This window comes from Nicotiana sylvestris, chromosome 6, assembly GCF_000393655.2.
Source record: "Nicotiana sylvestris chromosome 6, ASM39365v2, whole genome shotgun sequence".
NCBI classification, from domain to species: domain Eukaryota; kingdom Viridiplantae; phylum Streptophyta; class Magnoliopsida; order Solanales; family Solanaceae; genus Nicotiana; species Nicotiana sylvestris.
In genome coordinates, this window is record NC_091062.1 from 62,478,269 (window position 1) to 62,501,359 (window position 23,091).

General features: G+C 37.0%; 1 protein-coding gene across 1 annotated transcript; it reads left to right on the forward strand.

Moving 5' to 3' along the window:
- The first annotated feature begins 1,695 nt into the window (after positions 1–1,695).
- On the forward strand, positions 1,696–22,847 carry LOC104246978 (uncharacterized). Its single transcript, XM_009802900.2, has 6 exons — positions 1,696–2,011; positions 4,654–4,707; positions 15,614–15,687; positions 21,315–21,432; positions 21,530–21,588; positions 22,381–22,847. Exons 1-6 carry the CDS (start codon positions 1,877–1,879, stop codon positions 22,457–22,459), a joined length of 519 nt encoding a protein of 172 aa, XP_009801202.1. The 5' UTR covers positions 1,696–1,876; the 3' UTR covers positions 22,460–22,847.
- Positions 22,848–23,091: the final 244 nt, after the last annotated feature.

Genomic DNA, 23,091 nt, shown 5'->3' on the forward strand with positions numbered 1-23,091 from the left:
AATAAATAAGTTATTGCCCAACCCTGTCAATTTATTACTTGGGCTGAACGAGTTGGGTCAAGATGGGCTAAAGAATGGGTTATATCCCAACCCGCCTAACTTGACCTATTATTTTTACTATGTGAATATCGTTTTGTTTTTTCTTGTAAGACAACCAATACGATGGGAAATCTTTACTGTTTTCATATCTGTTCGCTTTTATTTTGAATTTTCTTTTTGTAAGACACTATCAAATGCTCTTTCTGTATCTAAAATCATAACTCTGACTGATTTCTTAGATATAGTAGTATCGAGCTTGTTAATTATTGTCATTGATAAAATAAATAAATAAAATATCTAGAGAATCATTTAATTTGCATGGTAAATTATTATAAACATTACTAATCCAATCTCGAACTTCCAATTGTAATCGATAAATTAATTTGATTTTATTTTTAAATATTCAAAAGAGTATGATTTATTTGATTTATAGATATATAAAAGAACAAACAAAATAATTCTATTTCATCATGAGATCATAAATTAAAGTCCACCTTTTTGGATAAGGAATTACTCCTTTTATTTAATTGAGCTTCGGTGGAGGTTCACATATGTCCAAGCTTTAAGAGAGAATTTTAGACACTTACATGGGTTATAGTTGGGCACTATGGGGGGCGTTTACATCTATACCCGTTTTTTGTGTTACGTTTTAACTTGTGTCCGCTTTGCAAAAAAAATTGTAAGCGTACCCGCTTTTTCGCATAACTTCAGCATACAGGGCTGAAGTAGCAAAGACAATCACGCAAAACTTCAACATTCTAGTAGTCGGGCTTGATGAAAGCTGAAGTTTTTGTTTTGTAACTGGCGAACTTCAGCTCTAGAGCTGAAATTTTTGTTTTTGTAACTGGCAAACTTCAGCTCTAGAGCTGAAGTTTTTGTTTTGTAACTGTCGAACTTTAGCTCTAGAGCTGATGTTTTTATTTGTAACTGGCGAACTTCAGCTCTAGAGCTGAAGTTTTAGCCTATTTACTTGACTCAATATTATGAGTTGCAAGAACAACTGCTCCAGAGCCATTAGAAATCTTATCAGTGATATTCTATTATTCTCTATGTTTTATGTGTGGTGGTTTACTTTTATTTCTGGCTAAGATGTCCTTTCAGTGTATTTACTAGTGTTCGCTAATAAGTATTATAGCTGTAGAAGTTTGATTGACATAGTCGTCCAATCTATTCATCATTGTACATGACTATGGATGTTGGCCTGAAAGCAGTTGTGTTTAAAAAAATTAAATATAACGAGACACTCTAAATTGAGAGAACATTTGTTTGCTAGATCCCCTAACTCTCACAAGAAGAAGAAGAAGAAACGAAGGAGGAGGAGAAAGGGGTTGAAATTGTTTAAAAACTAAGTACAAGTTAAAACTTTTAAAAAAAATGGGTATAGGTTAAATAGGGGCGACCAAATAGAACGCCCGTGCAATTTTTACCACTATGGATCAATTTGGGCCAGTGGTTTTTCATGGGTTACCTTGGGCATAGTCCAACTCAGCCCATCAACAAAATCACTCTAGCCCAAACCCATTAACATTTGGGTGGGTTGGGCATGTTACATGGGCTTGGGTCAGTTTTATCACCCCTAGGGCCCTAAGACTAGTTCCCTTAAAAGCATTTTACTCGTAAAAGGTATTGCTATAAAAATTGTAGGGGTCAAACGTCAAAAGTAATATGGAAAATTGTAGGGGTCAAAAGTAAAAAGACCGGTAGATCTCCCTACTCCCAACAAACGATTAAGGTAGCCTACTGCGTGGAGGGCACACTACTCCCTTATAAGGGTCAGAATTTATAGAGTAGTAGACTGAAGTGGGTCAGATTAGAAAAGCAAAAAAGGAAAAAAGAAATGGAGAAAATGAACCAGGCTTTGGAGAAGATGAAAATGCTGGTGGGAATGGATGTAGAAGATGAAGAAGCAGCTCCTCAGCAGGAATCTTTCTTGGATGATTTTAATCGCAACTGCACTTTATCTACCAAACAGGTGTGAAATTTGGGTGATTTAATTTTGTTTTTTTTATTATTTATCTTGTCTTAGGAAATTTGGGTGATTTAATTTTGTTTTTTTATTATTTATCTTGTCTTAGTCTTAAAAATACAATCAATACCTCTTTAATTTTTGGTTGAGATGGACTTACTTATTCATATAATCTAATGTTGATTGGTAGAGTTAGTATTTATGTTTTTATTTGGTTGTATTTTTGAGCTAAAATACATATAATTTGATTCATTGCTGTGTTACGTGAATGGGGAATAGATACTAAGTATGGATCCTTTGTAATAGCTAAAAACTCTAGGAATATCTGAATGTGCACGTCCACGTATCTGATGAACTAGAAGTCGGGGTCCATTAACACAGATTTAAATTATGAAAATGTCTACTTTTGTAATTAAAAATGTAAGAAAGGGAAAACAAAAAGCTAGAACTGATGACATCTAGAGGTCGATGCTATAGCCTGTTTGGCCGATCTTTTGGGAAGATAGAAACACTTTTTTTTTCCTTTTGAGATTTGAGGTGTTTGGCCACAAACGAAAAGTGTTTTTGAATAGCTGCATTGTAAAGGCATTTGTACAAGTAACTCAATGCTTTTAAGTTTTGAAATAATTATTGTAATTACTTGTGTTTGATGACTTGAAGGTAGAGCTAGAATTAGCAAAACTTAGAAGAATGGAAGAAATTCTAGAAACTCTAGCAATGGTAAAAGCCTGTTGTTTTTAACTCACTTGATCTATCCTGCTTGGCGAGTTATACTACCTGCTAAAAAATATCCTGCTGGAATAGTACTCCAATAACATAATTTGAAAGCACCAAGAGAAACATTCGCAGCCTTAAGCTTAGAGCTTTTTCTTTGCTAGCTTTTGGTGCAACCTAGCTTTTGTACAGGATGTAGATGCCATGTTAGATATAATCGAGGAATTGCACAATCTGTAGCTCTGTTTTGTAGCACTAGCTTAGTTCCTCTAGCAGTCATGCCTGCTTAGCATATTGGAAAATAGTATACTGGTAACCTTTTCTAATGGACATGCAGCTAAGCAGCCTGAAAAATGAAGTGCGGTTGTTAGTGGAAGAATATTACTGGAAATATCTCTATCTAGAGATATCAGGAGGAGATGTTTCTCTGTCTCTGTTTAAGACTACTGGAAAGTTAAAGCACTTGCAACAGGGCTAAGATATATATTCTTAAAATTGGTGAGAACACATTATTTTACCTTACTCAAATTTTCATTTTTTTTGGTGAAAACACATGAGGTTGGAACCTACACGTGGACTCATTTCTTCCCCATTTATGGTTAAAGTATTGTACAAATCCTTAGGTTATTTTGACCGATGCAGATACTTGTACAGAAGAAGTTTTTCAATCTTAGCCCATCACTTGAAACATAATATGCTTCTCTCTCAACTTCCTTACAAGATTCAGCAAAGAAAATATCATCGTAGGTGCGAGAATGATTTTCTCAATTAGGATGGATGGTAATTTGAAGAGAAATTGATAATTGATCTTGGGAAGATTGTACTATGACATAGTCAATTTGTTTGAATTACACTATTTGATGTTGAGATCAACAGGTGTAAGGTATCAAGAAGTGATATGGTACTGAATCCTGGTTTAGTACTCATTAATAAGACACCTTACCATATAAAAAAGGAAAAAAACCTGAATCCTAGTTTAATACTTTAATTATTATGGACACTGATATTACTAAAATATACAATATATAATCTTTAGTGGGTATGGAAGTAACATGCAGTTGATACAGTAAGCATATGACAAAAAACATGCGGTTGATATGGTTAGTGGATGAAGAAAACAGCCGGGGGGAGGGAGGAGGGAGCGAGTGAGATTTGAGTGTTATTCCATCTTAACCAAGCCAAAGGCAATAATCTTTACGGAGATTAGGATGAGCTTTCTCGAGTGTACATCAACATATGTGATAGTGCCACATGTGCATGAAATCACAGCATTTTCTTTTGTGTTATTTTTATTATGGTGTTTTCTGGTTCTTAAAGTACTTTGAAGGATCCTGACCATTTAATACCCATTAGACATAGGTATATGTAGGAAAACTGAAGAATCCCGGTAAGGTCGGCACCAGAGACAAGAAAGAATTCATAAATAGGCTAGATAGAGGGCCTATTTAAGAATTCCCCAGACCCCATTGTTGTTGCTAGATAGAGGGCCTGGAAGGTCGAATCACTAGTTAAAGAGTGAGCAGACTTGTTAACTTTATGCAGACATGTGATTGTAATGTGTATTGACATGTGAATATGCAATTTTCTTTATTGGGGTTTCCAGATTTCCTCTCTCCCTTTTAACAGGATCCCATACTATCACTAATGGGCTAAAAAGAAACTACTTCGTTATGAGCACAACATGGAAGATGTTCAAGAAGATAAAATGTGTGGTTTTTGTGAGATGTAACCAAGGAGAACTAGATATGGTGACAGTGGAACTTGCACTATCCTATGGGTCGATTATATCTTGCCGAGTTCAATTTGTTTCTATTCAGAATGTGATGCTTCAGTACACTTATACTGAATTTTCTTTCATAAAGTGAATGGGAACACTAACTGCACTATCATATGTGTAATCAGTGACCAACTATGCTCATTTTTTTTCTCAACAGAGGCTTTATGGTTTTGCTATATGCTTGTCAACTGGTATCGCTTGTACTCTCTTGGTGAGTTGCACTTCTCTAAATCCTTTTGTTCTTTCATTTCTATCACTAGTTCATTTTGGTTCTTGGGATCATTATGTGGAGTTGCAGATGCATAACCTGTTGGTGTAACTTCTTCTAGACAAAAAAGAATTTCATGGTTTATACGAGAGTCGAGACTGTTGAAATGGGCTTTTTTCATATTGCAACTTATCTTTTATACGTGCTTTGCTTTTCAAACTTTACATGGTTGTTGCTTTCAACTCATTAGAGCTAAAAGACTATGTTAGATAGTTATGTACATAACATGAATTAGTCCTAGTCCCACATAGAATAGGAGTATGATATGTGTTGTATAAATAGGGCTCATTGTATTATAATTAAATAGAATATCAATAATATATTTTTCTCCCGTGCTTTCTCACATGGTATCATAGCAATTGTGAGAGATTTATCGCTGTGCATAAATTCCAGCGACTCCGCAAAGAGAAATCAGTCAACCGGAAGTCTCTTTTTTCCAGCAAACACAGGTCTGCCGCAAGTAAAAAGCCACTATTCGTCAGTGTTGTGCAAAAACCAACACCACAACGAAGTAGATCGCCTTCCGGCGACCAACCCATAAAAAAATCTCCGTCAGAAGACCCTCCACGCGCCGCAAGAAAAAAAAATCCGGCGAAGTTCCGACATCACGTGCCGGCGCGTGGGCCACCTTCCGACCATTTTTTTGTGACGACTCTTCAGGCTAGCTTGTTCCCTTTGCAATTCCAAGCCTAACCATCCAATTTAAATCAAATTCCAACCAATTTTATATTTTTCCGGCGTGAATAGTAATTTCTAGAAAAATTCTGCTTTTTTTTCGGCGTAAACATTGTAATGACATTCGTATTAGAAGCCTTTGACTCACAATCCGTTGGATACAATGCATTGAATCTAATCCAGATGGTTTCTTTACCGGATTATATTAAGTTCCTTTAGTACAAAGCGTGTAAACAAACATCTTCAAGGATAGCTTCCGTTGTTCAAACAGATAGTAGAGTGACTTATGTATCCAATCTCCAACCTTTGAGTCTTGGGTCATTGATTCAAGTGCATTTGATCATATTTCTGGTAACAAATCTCTTTTAGCTACTATTTCATGTTCCCATTCTCTCCCAACAGTCACAATGGCTAACGGGTCTTAAACCATGGCAACTGGAATAGGTCAAGCAAGTCCACTTCCTTCCTTACTTTTAGATTCAGTTCTTTATGTTCCCGGTAGTCCTTTTAATCTCATAGCCGTTAGTCGCTTAGCCAAATCACTTAGATGCTCTGTTTTATTTCTTGATGACATTGTTTTTATATAGTAACGCAGTACAGGGCGGATCATTGGTACCAGGCGTGAATCAAATGGACTTTATTACCTTATGCTTGCAAAATCACATGGACTCACATCTTGTCTTCCTTCAACAACTTGTCCTGTTACTGCTTCACCAAATTTATTACATAAACGGTTGGGACACCCCAGTTTATCAAAACTTCAGAAAATGGTACCTGGTTTATCTCACTTGTCCACTCTAGAGTGTGAGTCATGTCAGCTCGGTAAGCATATCCGCTCCCATTTCCCTCGACGTCTTGATAATCGAGCAGAGTCACCTTTTACTTTAGTCCATTCAGATGTTTGAGAACCTAGTCAGGTCAGTTCTACCTTGAGATTCCGCTACTTTGTCAGTTTCATTGATGATTATTCCAAGTGCACTTGGATATTTTTGATGAAAAATCGATCTGAGTTGTTTTCTATTTTCCAGACCTTCCACACTGAAATTCAAAATCAATTTGGGGTTTCTATCCGCACATTTCGTAGTGATAATGCCCTAGAGTATTTGTATTCCCCATTATGTTTGTTTAAGTTACCATCGTCTGTCAAACCCCATTGTGCATTTGTATCATCTTTGTCCTTTGTTTCCATCCCTAAGTCTACAGGTGAAAAACTATCTCATCCAGGGTGGTGACAGACTATGATTGACGAGATGTCTGCTTTACATACGAGTGGTACTTGGGAGCTTGTTCCTCTTCCTTCGGGTAAATAGATTGTTGGTGGTTGTTCGGCGTATGCAGTTAAAGTTGGTCCAGATAGCTAGGTTGATCAACTTAAGGCTCGTTTTGTTGCCAAAGGGTATACTTAGATATTTGGGCTCGATTATAGTGATACTTTCTCTCCCGTGGCTAAAATAGCATCCGTTTGCCTCTCTCTCAGTTGGATATTAAGAATGTTTTTCTTCACAGTGACCTTGAGGATGAGGTTTATATGGAGCAACCACCCGATTTTGTTGCTCAGGGAGTGTCTAGTGGCCTCAGTGTTTTCAAGAGCGAGAAGCGTAAAAAAGCGACGAAGGCTCGCCTCGCTTCAAAAGCGAAGCGCACGCTTTATTAAAGTGAAGCGCAATTCTTAAAAAACATAATGTAAACCTTGCAAAGACACAATATAAAATTATAAATAATCAAAAACTTCAATTTAAAAACTTAAAAGTAGGTACTAGGTACCACCAAATCCTCCACAAACCATAGGACAAGCAAAATCAAAGCTACTAAATTACTAGAATCGACATCTTATTCTTCTACTCTTCTTGTTCTTCTTCAAGATTGTCAAAATCTTGATATCTTCGTATTGCTCGTCATCTTCTTCTTCCCCCTCCTCTTCCTCTTCACTTTCATCGTCATCAATTAGGGATAGGGATCGACTTGTAGTAGCCACACTTTTTCCCTTCCTAATCGAGCTTGAACTTGAAGTAATCCCCCTTAAACCATAAGGATTCTCCCCAACTCCACTACCAACCGCAACATCACCCCAAGTGAAATCAGAGTCGCCTTCAAATACTTCTTTATCTTCACAATCTTCGGGGACTCCGATTAGCAACTCATTAGCCTCATCAATATTGTCCAAAAGAATTGGATCAATTATATTGCGGTAGTTGTAGCGACGCCTCAATGCTCTATTGTATTTGATGAACACTAGATTATTGAGGCGCTTCAAGGTTAGTCGATTCCTCTTCTTTGTATGAATCTGCAAACAAAATGTCAAGTAATTAGTAGGAGTTGGGACAATTGAGATATAATTTACTTTATCTCAAAACACGAAATAATTCTTTTTATTTCTCACATGTTCAAAAACGCTCCAGTTCCTTTCACTTCCGGATGAGCTACAAGTTAAACTTAGAACTTTGATGGCGAAAGTCTGTAAATCCGGAGTCTCTACACCATATTGGTCACACCACTCAACTATAGAAGTCAAAAAAAATGTTCAAGAGTTAATAAGTATAAAGAATACATTAAAGTTAGAGCTATAAAATATAGAAACGCTTGGTCACCTGGTGACTTCGTCTTTCTTTGTTTAATAGCAAGTCGGAGCTTAAAAAGTCCTTCAGCTGCCTTGTAAATAGCAAGCTGATCTACTATCTTTTCTTGCAAGCTTCTTGCAAGTTTTCATCTGGGGTCAACTTGATAACAACCTGATGGAATCCCGTCCACACTTCTTTAGCCAATGAATTATTCTCATGCTGATCATAAAAGAGTGACGGGTTCAGAATAAGTCCAGCTGCATGCAAAGGTCTATGAAGTTGCTCATTCCGTCTTGCATCAATGATCTGAAAGACCTTTGCATATTTTTGCTCATTAGTGAATGATGCTTGAATAGCCTCCTTGGCCCTATCCATAGCTTCAGAGAGGTAGCCCATTGGTGATTTTTGCTCTCCATCCACCAAACGGAGTACTTTAACCAAAGGGCCACCAATTTTAAGAGCATGAAGGACATTATTCCAAAAAGAATAAGAAAGAATAATGCGTGCAACATCTTTCCCCGCACTTCCCTTTGCAAATTTACTCTTGCTCCATTCCTATGAAGTGAACAACTTTCTCAAATTGGCTTTTTGCAAGTGAATACTATGCAAAGTCAAGAAAGCAGTGGCGAACCTTGTCTTGCCCGGTTCACCAAATTTTTTTGCATGGTGAATATTCTCATCATATTCAATAACAAGGTCCGCTGAGAAATATAAGAATGTACCTTAACGCCCTGGCCAAAAACTGCAGAGAAGGGTTTTTCCTTGAAAATGTCCCTGAACATTAAGTCGATACAATGAGCCGCACATGGAGGCCAATAGACATTCTTGTACGCTCCTTCAATCATGCCACCCGCTTTCAAATTTTCACTCGTATTATCAGTGACCACTTGAACAACTTTGTTTGGGCCAATCTTTTCAATGGTGTTTTAAAACAAGGTGAACATTTTGATGTGGTCAGTGGATGAGTCGCTAGCATCAATGGACTCAAGAAACAAACTTCCCCCGGGAGAATTCACCAACACATTAATAATCATTTTCCCAGTTCTTGCCGTCCACTTATCCATCATAATGGAGCAGCCATACTTGTTCCACACAACTTTATGCTTCTCAACAATTTTATTAATCTCCTCCACTTCCTTATTTAGATAAGGACCTCCGATTTCATGATAAGTGGGAGGCTTCATTCCAGGTCCGTATTGACCAACGACCTCAATAAAGTCTCCAAAAGTGTCATAGTTGACACAATTGAAGGGGAGCCTAGCATCATAGACCCATCGTGCAAAAGCTCTAACTGCACGATCCCTCAAAATGTCTTTAGCAATTTCTTGTACATCTTTTCCACGGCTCTTTGCTTCCGGCTTCTTTGGGAAATATCAATCTATAGGACCTTTAGTCGATGATCCATGACTTGAAGAGATTGCATCTCTTCCACGTTTTGTTGGAAGTAACAATTCTTCAATATCATCATCATCGTCATCAAGATTGGTCACCATTGGTTGATGACTCATTTGATTTTTTTGCTTCTTCTTCTTCTCAACAAAATTCTTTATTTCTTCCCTCACCTCCGATGGGCATTTCGAACAACTTGTGACGTTTCTATCGCTACCAATAAGATGGTATTTAAATCGATAAATTCCACCCGTTGTAATCTTGTTACAAAACTTGCATACAACATTTGTATTCTTCTCATTAACTCTATTGCCATATCGCCAAGCCGGGTCTTTCTCTTTCGAACTTTGAGACATTTTGAATCCCTATTAAGATATAAGAAAATACATAATCAAATAAACTGAAAATATATATATAATAATTAATTTTATAAATTGAAATACACCTTAAAAAAATCAAATAAATTAAAATATAACATATATATATATATATAAATAATAATGAATTTTCTAAAATGAAAGACATATAAAATTAATCAAATAAACTGAAAATATAACATATATATAATAATTAATTTTATAAACTGAAATATACACTAAAATAAGAAGGAAAAAGAAAGAAAAAAAGGATAATCTATTCTGAACCGGAGAAAGAAAGAAGAAGAAGAAGAAAGAAAAAAAGAAAAAAATGAGAAGAAGTGAAGAAGAAATTACCTGGGTCCTGGACTGCTCGACCCGCGAGCGAGAAGGGAGAAGGGGTCGAGCTCGAGCGAGAGAGAAAGGGTTAGCAATGGGGATGTCTCTGTTTTGTCGATGGTCAGCAGGTAGAACCCTAGGTTTTGAGAGCTCTGTTTTGTCGAAGGGGAAGGGGTCTTTTTCTTCAGCCTGTTTTTGCGTGGTTCACTTGGGATATTTCACGGATGACCTCTCTTTCTTCAATTTTTGACTCCAAAAGTACTCCCTAGCCTTCCCTAGTCATATATAACCTGCAAGTCATGAAAAGCACTAATAAGAGCATTTTGTTATCACTTTTATTATCAAAACTATGCAAGAAGGCGGTTATTTAGGGCCTGAATATAGTTAAATTCACCTATTATCATTTATGTTGTTGATATTGTTATTCCGGGCAATGATCAGGATGGTGTCACTAAATTGAAGCAACATCTTTTTCAGCACTTTTAGACTAAGGATCTGGCAAATTAAAGTATTTTCTAGGTATTGAGGTCGCTCAGTCTAGCTCAAGTATTGTAATCTCACAACGGAAGTATGCCTTAGACATTCTTGAGGAGACAGGAATGACAGGCTGTAGACCTGTTGAATCCGAATTCTAAACTTCTATCAGGACAGACACTACATATCGAGATGATGATCAAGTGTTCACATTTCCTTTGTATCTCAAGCAAAACCTTCTTGTTACGTATAAACCCTGTAAGTGTAGTCCTTAGGCCCATAACACTTATTACATAGCTACCTTGTTAACTCTTATCACTTCCCTCGGAAATAGCCTCTCCATTATTCTTTAAGGCTATGGAGGCACCCGCTCAATTTTCGAGCAACCAATTGTGAAAACATAGCTATCTAACCGCTCACTGTGCCATCACTCCCACTTTTAGGGACACTAACGGACAAAAGAGTCCAAAATCATTTGCTTACTTAATTGAGTCCCCTGAGCCAAAGTTGTGTTCCATACCTGGCCACAAGTCCTTTAGACTAGCTTGCCCTCATATCATGGGAAAGCATCTCATACCACATCTACGACATCATCACAAGTGTCGATGCCCAACTGATATCGAGTTCTCATCATCGCATATGTACGAATAGAAAGAAACTGAAGATTTAGACTTCAAGCTAAAAAAAGTCGCACGATAAGGAAAGAAAGAAAGAGAAGTTTCCTAGATGTCCTGTAGCCTCTCGAAGACAAGTATGGACGTCATTGTATCAATCTGCAAGACTCTACTAGACATTTGCTTTTGACTCGTAGAACCTATAAACCTAGAGCTCTGATATCAACTTGTCACGACCCAAATCCCAAAGAAATCGTGATGGCGCCTAACCCAACCAATTAAGCAAGCCGACCAACATAAATACAACTCGAACTGAAGATCATCAAATGAATAATAAGATAAGTGTGCAAAGATTAATATAACTAAACCAAGAATTGAAAAATTACAAGTCAAGAGCGACTAATAGCCTGTTTGGCCAAGCTTTTTTTTGGGCCAAAAGTGCTTTTTTGGGCCAAAAGCACTTTTGGCCAAAAAATTGAGGTGTTTAGCCAAGCTTTTGGAAGGAAAAAAATGCTTTTGAGGAGAAGTAGAAGCAGTTTTGGAGAAACAGAAAACAGTAGCCTCTCCAAAAGCACTTTTCTGAGAAGCACTTTTGAGAAAATTACACTTAGAAGCAGTTTTCAAAAGCTTGGCCAAACACTAATTACTGCTCAAAAGTGTTTTTCAAATTAATTAGCCAAACACAAACTACTTCTCACCAAAAGCACTTTTTTAAAAAGTACTTTTGAGAAAAGCACCTCTCAAAATAAGCTAATTTTAGAAGCTTGGCCAAACGGGCTATAAGAATAAGATTACACCGTTAGTGTGAAGAAAATACATCATCTGTGTGGAATATACATAAATAGAAATACGAGTTCTAGATTACCATTAACAAAATGATAATTTGCAACTGGAATGTTGGTACATCTTCAATGCTAGCCTTCGACTTTCACAACAGCTCAGCTCCCAAAATCTGCACGCAAGGTGCAGAAGTGTAGTATGAGTACAACCTACCCCATGTACTCCGTAAGTATCAAGACTAACCTCAATGAAATAGTGGCGACATTCAGTCAAAAGATACTCACTTTATATAGCTTGTGCAGCTCATACGCATATTGAATAATAGAGAAATAGCCAAGAATCAGCCAAGGAACAACTGATATCTATAATAAGGTGCATAATAAAGGAGGAGGTAGTCAACATGCTTTTCTAAATAACCAGATCAAAGCATATACAAATGCACCAAATCCATATATAAAGGAGATTTACTCCGAGTAGCTTTATCTCGAATACTTCTACATGGATGTAGAGTGTCTATGCATGATAAGAACCCAATTTCACATCAATTCCCAAATAGCATTTGTACGAATGCTCCTACATAATTCTACTCTATGCATGATGATGATTTAACATATACATCAACCTGACACCCTCCAAGTGTCTCATAGCAAATCCCATGCATATGTAAAATGTATGAATGTGCATATGTCGAATGCATGTAACAGAAGCATCAAGTAGCATATTTAGAAGACATGTACAGAAAGCCTATGGAATGCAGGATATGACGTAAAGGATTCACTTAAGTAATCAAAGCTTCCACCTTTACGCCCAACTCATCAACCAATACCATCATAGTCTGACACTCATCAGTCTCACAAACTCTGCATGTTGGCCACCAACAGAGAAACATGGGAGGGAGACCCTAGAGTAATGGATCTGTATCCACACGCTGCACGGCAGAAACCTCGTGCAAGAACAATACCCGCACGACATAAACCTTGTGCTATAACTATATCAATCCGCTCATAATGTTCAAATATGCCATAATCATATCAATTCGTATCAAGTTCTCATCTCCAAAGATGTTTGCATATGCTTAAGAAATAACCAGTAAGGTGCATAGGGACATAATAAATAAAGATACAGATGTGTGCTCATGATATAAAGTATGACTACAGCTAAATCTAGTATATCAACCATCTCAAGGATAGCCCATCATTCCCAAATAAGATATCATAAGCCTAAACATAATTTCTAGCATGAATAAATAGGCTCACATAGTCATACGAAAAGTAATGCATACGTCAAGAAGAACACAACCAAACAAGGCATAAAGATGCCTAAAGTCTACCGCGAGCATAATATAGCCTTGGTGCTCGCTTATTCGCTCTTCACTTCGCATATGTGTCACCTTCAAACACATAGCATGTAGCATGTAAGTCCATTTTAGAATACATTCTCTCAAGTCGAGGTTAAACAAGATACTTACCTCATCCCTAACTAGCTCTGTTTTCCAAAATCTGTCTTTTCTAGCTCCAAATTCATCAATCGAGTCCAATCTAGCACATACAATACTCAACGGGGTCAAACAAAGCTATAAAAACCAATTCCAAATGATAAAGCTTCATTCTTTAGTCAAATATTAAAAGCCAACAAAAAAGTCAACTCGGGTCCACGCTGTCAAAACCTGGGTCCAAAGTCGGATCCCGTTGACAGATGACTCCATGAGTTCAAATATGTAATTAGTTTTCAAATCCGAGTCTCAATCGGTGTTCAAAACCACAAAATCTATTTTCCGAAGTTTTAGACAAAAACTCCAATTTCTCTTGTTCAATCACACGTTTTGATGTCAAAGTCTAGTGATAGATTCATTTATAAATTATAGATATAGGTTAGAATCACTTACCCCAAGCTTGTTGATGAAGATCTAGGTCAAAACCTCACAAAACCGAGCTCCAAACGTGCGGAAATGAAAGAAAAATCATAAAACTCAGCATTTAATAGTTTCTGGAAAATGCTGTAAAAATTGCCCCGGGCTCTACTAAACTCACATGTGGGCTGCAAAATTCACATGCGGGCCGCATGTTTACCGCATGTCAACCACAAATAGAAATCTGCACTGTTGTGTTCCGGTAAAAATAGTCATAACTCCTTGTAGAAATGTTGGAATGACAAATGGTTTGAATCACCGGAAATTAGACTCAAAGGGCTACAATCTCATCAAAACACACATCTTAAATTTTTTTATATATTGGGAGATATGCTCTTGTACAGTCAGGCTAGTTGCAGAAAAATGTTGTTTTAACAACTCTAATGTTATGTAGAGAATCATGTTCTGATGTAAATTCTCTTCTTTTTTGGTATACTTCTTGTATACAGGAGTTCTCTCCCTTTTGATTAATACAATTTACCTTATAAAAAAAACAACTCTAATCTTCCAAAAGTTGTTCCAAACGCGTCGGAACTCACTCGAGAGCCTCGGGACCCCATCCAAACATTCCTACAAGTCCAAATACCCTACATGGACTTGTCCAAAGGCTCAAAACACCAAACGGAATATAATAAAGCAGAAGGCAAACTTGAGTTAGACTTCTTCAAACTGCCAACTTTCCACAAATGGTGTCAAATCCTTCTCGGGACACCCAATACCCAATCCGAACATACCTATAAGTTCAAAATCATCATACGTACCTACTTGAACCTTCAAATTCCGATTCCAAGTCCGTTTACCCAAAAGTCAATCCTTGGTCAACTCTTCTAACCCAACACTTCAATAGGAACTAAGTGTTTTAATTCACTCCCGAACCTCTTGGGATTCAAACCCAGCATACATGCAATTCATAGAATATCATATGAACCTACTCGAGGTCTCAAATCGCATAACGAGATGCTAGAACTCTAAACAACCGGATTGGGTCATTACAAAAGAGATGGCTATGAGCTTTACTCTGCGTCTATTCTGATTTTATTTTGATTGAAGACAAGAATAAAAAGAACAACCCTGTGCACAAAGCATCCCACATTCACGTAGGGGAAGGGCCGCACCTCTAGGGGTGTGATATAGATAGCCTACCCTAATGCAAGCATTAGGGGACCCGTCGTGGTTACCCTATTGAAGACAAGAATCTATTGGCATATACCATTTCTTATGTTTTTTTGTGGAAGCAGAATGGGTTTTGTTTCTTGGTAGTATTAAGCTTAGGAGGGTTTCTGGATTTGGTGCTTTTCAAATGTATTATAGGAGTGAAGGGAGCTAGCTTTTTCTTTTGCAACCTCTTCATATTAATGCTGAGGACTTGTGTCCTTGAACAATGTATCTCTTGCTTGTGTTAACAAATTATATTTCTTTTGAAAGGTAACATTTTGCAATTGAGTCTTTTGGTGATAAATTATAGGATGTATTATTATAGCATGTATTGCATGCACCAGCAATGAGTTCTTTTAGACAAATTTGTTCAGAACTAATGCTTAAAGTTGAGACATCTAATCGTTAAGGATTTTGTGTTGATTAACATACAATGAATGTTCTTTATATATATAGCTCGTTTGTTCTTCTGTGAAGTGTTCACTTGCTAACTTATTTTCTTGGACAGTCTAAAATCTTTCATTTTCAGTTTTACAATTTGATCTCTTTCGTGGATGGGCATAAGATCTCATGTAGATGTCATTCTTCTCTTTATGACAGTCAATGCTGGTTTTCTTCAACCCGATCAAGTTTGGAATAACATTTTCCTTTGGTAATTTGCTTGCACTTGGAAGGTCTGTTATAAGATTCTCTTTTCTCTTTCTTTTAAATGGAATATTTTTTCATAATTTTATTTTTATGAATAACATTTTTCCTTTGGGAATTAGCTTCACCAATGTTTCCCGTTTATACTAGATATCGTTTAAATTTGGAACTCATTGGTCATTAGATAATCGATCCAACTAGGATTTGACACAATGGTATTGTTGTTTGATGTAGAATGAAATATCTTGTTTTCTTTGTTAACTCTAATGATTACAATTGTTCAAAATGATAGATTATTGCAGTTTTTAATTATGAAACCAGGCCATTTGAATCAATTCCCATGTTACCTCTCAGTGGGATCCTTTTGGTGAGATATCTGGTTTTTGGGCACTGATCTTAATAAGTGTTGTTTTTGGTTTCCCTTGGTGCTATGGTAGTAATGAGCTTTTCCCGTGGGTACTGAACTTCTGGCTTTGATAAGGGCATGGGGAGATTGTATAACTAGGGTGTGTTTTTAGATTTCTATGGCCGATTTTTTCTTATTTCCGTGACAAGCAGATACTTGCTCTCTTTTAGTTTGAAGACACAAAAAATTGGAAATATTATTTCCTTGCTTTATTGGTGTTAATTCTATTGGTTTTGGATCGCTGCAGCTTTACAGCAATTTCATTTTACCTCAAGCTGTTTGTCTTTCTGGTATTGAGGACCTATATATTTCCCAAATGATAAGTGTGAAAACCATTGACTTCTATTCTTTTTATAAAATAATTTGGAATCAATGCAGATTTAGCTAAAAATAGGGTACAATAGAAGAAAAAAATCCATATAGGTGTTACTTTTTTATTTTATTTTTTTAGCAAATATACCACTAGGCAGGTGCCTAGTAGTTACTCTATATATAAATCAAATCCAAAATCGGATCCAATGTTTACAACTTGTTCAAAACCAAAACTAAGAGGAGTAGCACTACAACTAACTACAATGAGTATGCTAACTATTACATGAAGTAAGTGAACAAGCTTCCAAAGCATTGTGTTGTGCGTAGCCACAAGCCAAGGGCAAAACCTTACAGTAGGTCAAAACTATCCCTAGTTCTTATTGCCAAAAAATCTAGGCAGCATCTATGCCCTGAGCTTCGGTCTATTTTACACCTTAAACATCAGAATTAGATCCTTTGGTCTTCACAAAAGTATGTCTTAGTTTTCTACAGAATTTTGAATCATGTCAATCCGAGTTCAAGAAAGAAAGTTATTGTCAACTTGCTAAATGTTTTACAGTAAAAAACGAGTGAATTCTTAGTTCTCAATGTCTCTAGTTTATTAACTAAAATCTTAACTATTTATCAATATATTTTGAGTAAGAAGTTTACCACAAGAGAAGAGATCTATCTTTGCTATGGTTTTTAGTCTAAACCATCAAGAAGTATTTTTCTTCATTGATCTTTTAGAGTGCCTTAGAGAACTCATTTAGGTGCATGCAAGATGAATGGAAGAGAGGAAGTTCCTCTCTAGCCAAATCTAGGGCTTCAAAATAATCCTTAATCCATCTTGATTCTTCAAAACAAAATTCAAAAACTTTAAAGAGGTAGAGAGAAAAGGTTATATGCAATAAATTTTGGGTTTAGATGAGAGTAAGAGAATGGTATTGATATAGTGTTGAGCTCTTCAACGGAGGATATAAAATGAAATTTGAAGAAGAAGATGAGTTTAGGAAATTGGAGAGGCTGTTCGACATGGGTAGCGGCTCAAAAGGGGTAGAAAAGTTGTACCCATGTATCCAATGGCTGCAAATTAATCTTAAAGATCTAATAACTCAAATACAAGGAGTTTAAAAAATTTGCACCACATCACCTCCTTGTTTTAGAATATGTATAGAATAGATCTTGGTCTCTCAAAATTACATTATAGTCTCCCCATGATACTTTCTTATTTGGCCCTTGATAGTTCCTTGCTCCATTTCGCTTAAGGTGGAGCGAATTCTTCCACCAACCAATGGAGCATCCTAGTATTATTAAAGTGTCTATTGAATTTTGTAACCAATATGCACTGATTATACAATTTAACAAAAGATTTTTCAAATAACATGAAAGTTTACGACAAAAAGAGGTCAATTTACATGCATATAACGTTGTATGCAAATTGGGTGTTGTAATACTTCAACATGCCTTCCTTGTTGGTAGATGAAACCCCACAAGCCAGTAGCAAATTCATAGTGCAAAAGTAGGTGATCTGTGTCTTCTCCCCTTATTACATAGGCAACCGTAGCTTACTACTACAGGTCCCTTCTTCAGTTACTTGTTACTGGAATAGCATCCCAGCATGCGCACCGTGTAAAAGACGATCCATTTTTTATGCTTTTGTTTTCCAAATGAATCTCCACATATTGTTTGTGCTGTCCCTATTCACCAAACAATTTTTTGGTATATACTTGCCACTTTTTAAATAAAACTTGATTTTTTTGTTGAAAAAATAAGATTTCTTTGAGAGTAATTTCGGCCTAGTCCCATCCATGCCATCCTATCCTCACTGTTTTCAATTTCAGTACTATATATTCTGGTGAGGAGCTTGTCCATCTCAACCCATTCCTAGTCCTGGGTGGTTTTTTTGAAGACTTTACGATAACAACTATACCTCAATCTCAAATAAGTCCAGTCGAGCTGAATCATTACTGGCCATGTCGTTCCAATAACGCTCTTCTCAAACCAATATAATACAAAAAATAAAAACTACTAGAAATTATCTATATTTTCTATTGGCATATAAATCTTTGATAGAATTAGAAGATTTTTGGAAAAAATAGGACCTAAAGTAAACGTACTAACATGAATAAACATTTTATCAGCTAATTGGTATCACATATATAGTTTTTTTTCTTGAGCTCTATTTTTCCTTTTATCATCTTCACCCACCATAGTTACATATCTATGGACTAATGCATCTAAAGGTCGACGCAGGACATGACCAAACCATCTCAAGTAACCTATCGTCATTTTTTTTTTTTTTAATGACCGAGAAATCCGTCTGGGGCCGATCCTTTGGACCAACCGCAACCTTCGAAACTCGGTGGATAATGGGCCCGCCCCTCTACCCTTTTCCAAAGTAACCTATCTTCATTTTATTTTCGATATGTACTACTTCCACCTTCTGCCGGATATGGTCATTTTTTATCTTGTACGTCTGCATCCATTTTAACGTTCGCATATTTGCGACGCTGATCTTGTGGATATGTTGGAATTTAGCGGCCCAATCTTCACTACTATATAATTCAATTGAAGACTATATCCCATGATATTTCGCTGCAGCCTTCTAACCTTATTTGGCACTGTCACTTCTTTGTTTCTTGCTATGGAGTACAGCCAGGAAACATCTCTCTCTATGTTAATTCCTATCACCAAATGTCGAGCCAAAAACAAATTTGGTTCCCATTCCCAACTAGAAATCCAAAATATTCAGAAGTCTTTGTACCCCTTCATTATTACTTTCCACACACAAAGCCCATAAGTATTTCTTACCTTCTTATAGCCTGTTTGGCCAAGTTGCAAAAGTCGGCTTATTTTGAGAAGTGCTTTTTTTCAAAAGTATTTTTCTCAAAAGTACTTTTGGTGAGAAGCAGTTTGTGTTTGGCTAATTAGTTTGAAAAGCACTTCTGAGCAGCAATTAGTGTTTGGCCAAGCTTTAAAAAACTGCTTCTAAGTGTATTTTTCTCAAAAGTGCTTCTCAAAAAAGTGCTTTTGGAGAGAAGCTACTTTTTTCTGCTTCTCCAAAACTGCTTCTGCGTCTCCTCAAAAGCACTTTTTTTCCTTCCAAAAGCTTGGCCAAACACCTCAATTTTTGGCCAAAAGGACTTTTGGCCAAAAAAAGCACTTTTGGCCAAAAAGAAGCTTGGCCAAACAGGCTATTAGTGAGCTAACCCTATTCCATTCTTCAGTACCTTAATGCAATCACCTCTCCAGAAAGCCCCTCCTTCATTCTTTTATTTTATTTCATATTTTATAACCGAGAAAGCCCCTTCCTTTATTCTTAAACATCCACTATTACTTCTCAAGGTGAGATTTGTTCAACATAGAAATGTTGCGCATACTCAGACCTCCTTCCTCTAAAGGGATCACCACCTTCTTCCATTCGGCAAGATGATATTTCCTTTCCCGCTATCCCATCCTATAGGAATCTCTATTCTAACTTCTCTAATCTCCTGACTACCGGATAGAACTGGGAACAAGGATATGTAGCATGTACAGGTGCTAGACAGAATAGACTCGATAAGGATAATTTTGCCCCCTTTTAAGATATACTGCATAATATGTAGCATACAATCTGACGTTTCTGCCTTTCTTACTATTAGATAGTTATGTGTAAATAATCCTAGTCTCATATGTAGTAGGAATAGAATATGTCCTAATCCCATATGTAGTAAGAGTAGAATATGTATTATATATAGGACTCACTGTATCATTGTTATTCAATAATAGATTTTTCTCCTACGCTTTCTCACATGGTATCAGAGCTTCAATGAGAAAATTATCGATGTGCGTCATTCCAACGACATCCAGGAAGATCTCGTCGCCATGCAATTTTCCGACAACTTCGTCTTGTTCCCATGGTTCATCACTTCTATAATGGTACTTTGCATATAACAGTACCACCATCAGATACGAAACCCTTGTGCGACCAAACCCCAGAAATCCCAGTCCCATCGGAACAGAATAGTCAGCCACTGTGCGTCTTTCCAGTTGACGGCTCAAGATTGATTTGTGTTATCTCCTCATCGGTAAGCGTTGTGCGAAAGCCAACACCATCATCTTGTTCGGAAAAGTCATGCGACAACACCCCAGTCAATCGCTCTAGCAAAACGTCACTCGCGCGCCGCAAGAATTAGGGTTCCGGCGAGCACGTCTAACACACGTGCCGGCGCGTGGAGCACTTTCCAGCCAGAATTTTCAAAAATTTCTTTAGGACAGTTGTTTCATGGGGTGGTTCCGAGTCCACCAGTACAATTTCCTATAGATACCGAGAACTTTGGATTTTGCCGACGAGCTACAATAACTTTTTCAGTGTGTTAGCCATTTTGGCCACTTTTTGATAAAACTTCTTCAGGACAACTTACTCGTCCAGTGATTCCGAGCCTACACATAAATTACATCAAATTCTGACAAATTCTTTTTTACGGCGTGAACAGTGCACTTTGCGACATGAACAATGATTCCGGTGTGAAGAGTAATTTTCAGAAAAGTTTTTGTTTTCTGTTGGTATTTTAGAACTTATTTTGAAGTGTGGAATTCGGCTTAGTCTCACTATTTTCAAATTTCTCCGGCGACTTTTTGGCCAACTTCTCAACAACTACCTGGTTTTGTTGCTCAATAGGAGTCTAGTGGCCTTGTATGTTGCTCGCGCCGGTCACTTTATGTAACAAACTCGGTACATATGATTTGTATGCACCGGCTTGAGGGGGAGTGTTACATAGTTATGTGTAAATAATCCTTATATGTAGTAGGAATAGAATATGTCCTAGTCTCATATGTAGTAGGAGTAGAATATGTATTATATATAGGACTCATTGTATCATTATTATTCAATAACAGATTTTTCTCCTGTGTATTCTCGCACTTGCTACCATTTTTGTATTTCATCTTTTCACTTAGATTGTTTTTCTGTGGCAGCACAGCGTTTCTTATAGGGCCTAAACGACAAGTGACAATGATGCTTGACCCAGTTCGCTTATATGCAACTGCCATTTATCTAGCAAGCATTATCATTGCTCTGTTTTCTGCTCTATATGTGAGTTACTGTATAAGTCATGTTTTTAGTTTCTTTTCATCTTGGCTTTCTGCAAACTTTGCCATTCTATTGTCTCATCTACATTTGCTTGCTTCAGGTGCGGAACAAACTACTTACACTCTTGGCAATTGTATTGGAGTTTGGTGCACTTATTTGGTATGTCAGACTGTAGTCACACGCTGGTTCAGTCTTATAAACACGGATTGGGGGATGGTGACATAAGAAGATAAGTTACTCTGTGGTTGGGATAGGTGAAATTAAGTACAACCAGGCTCAGCAGCAAACTCTCCTTTTAAATTCTGGTATCAAATATAAATTCTGAAATAGCGGAGAACTCATCCAGTAGAGCACTTGAGACAAATATTTCCCGACAAGTTTTTTTCCCGTTAAACACGTCCGAAATTGGATAAACTCTTTTCGCTTTAATAGTTTAGAGAACTTGGAGGATAAACTAGAATGTCAAAAGATATATCTTGAATCGAGATCTTTAGGCTCAACTTTATCCTAGTTTGCCGAGGGAGCAACCCCATTTTTCACCTTGAATTGGTCAAAAAAACATAGGTTTTTTCTTTTTATTTCGGTCATCCAAATTATCTATAAAGAAACTAGATAGAATAACTTCGACTTTGTCAACTGCTAATTAGATGCCCTTCCCCGGACCCCGCGCATAGTGGGAGCTTAGTGCACCGGGCTGCTCTTTTTTTTGTTGATGAACAAGTAATGCCTTTGTGTGTAGCACACACTGGTAATAATCTCTTTATCAGCTCTTGCATTTGGCTCAAACGTAGGGCAATAGGACCACTAGCTTATAAATAGGAAGCTTCTCCTTTTTTGCTACCTTGTTCTTGATCCGCGTCTACTTGGCATTGTTATCCTTTTAAGCTAGTTGCCAAATTCTAAATATTTCTGTTTAGGCTAGGAAGCTGATGCTCTTTTGTTGCATTACAGGTATAGCTTGAGCTATGTTCCTTTTGCAAGGTCCATGGTCTCAAAAGTGATGATGGCTTGCTTTGACACAGAATTCTAGGGTTATAGCTTGAGGAAAGGATTATAATTGCAAATATGTACAGTATGCATTTAGCAAGTTCGCACCTCTAGGTGTTCTAATCCATAGAATGGGTTAGGTGAGTGCACCTCGGTCAAATGGAGATACTTGGAGTGAATGAACTGTTCGTTGATGAACTAACTTCTGATCCTTTCTAACACCTAAATTTTTCTTCCTTAAGCCGAGGGTTTATCGGAAACAGCCTCTCTATCTCTATGAGGTAGGGGTAAGGTCTGCGTACACACTACCCTCCCCAAACCTCATTTATGGAATCAAATTGGGTTTGTTGTTGTTGTAAGTAAATGGAGATTATTGAGTTCATGCCAATCTATTCTCAAAAAAAAAAAAAAAAGGTTAAACGACAACAAAATTGTGTGCCATTCTGGCTTGCTGATTTTTTTTTGTTAAGCTAATATACCTAGCTTAGTGGTCTTTTTAATTAATAATGACGAAAATAAAGTAATGTCTTACAATGTGAAAGAAGTAAGAACTTGCCAGAATGATAAAAATTAGTATCAACTTAAAGGCAAGAAGTCTTAAGTTGATATTGGAAAATGAATGATATACAAAGTGAGACATTGATCCTTGCTTCAACTTCTGGCCATCTTGATGCA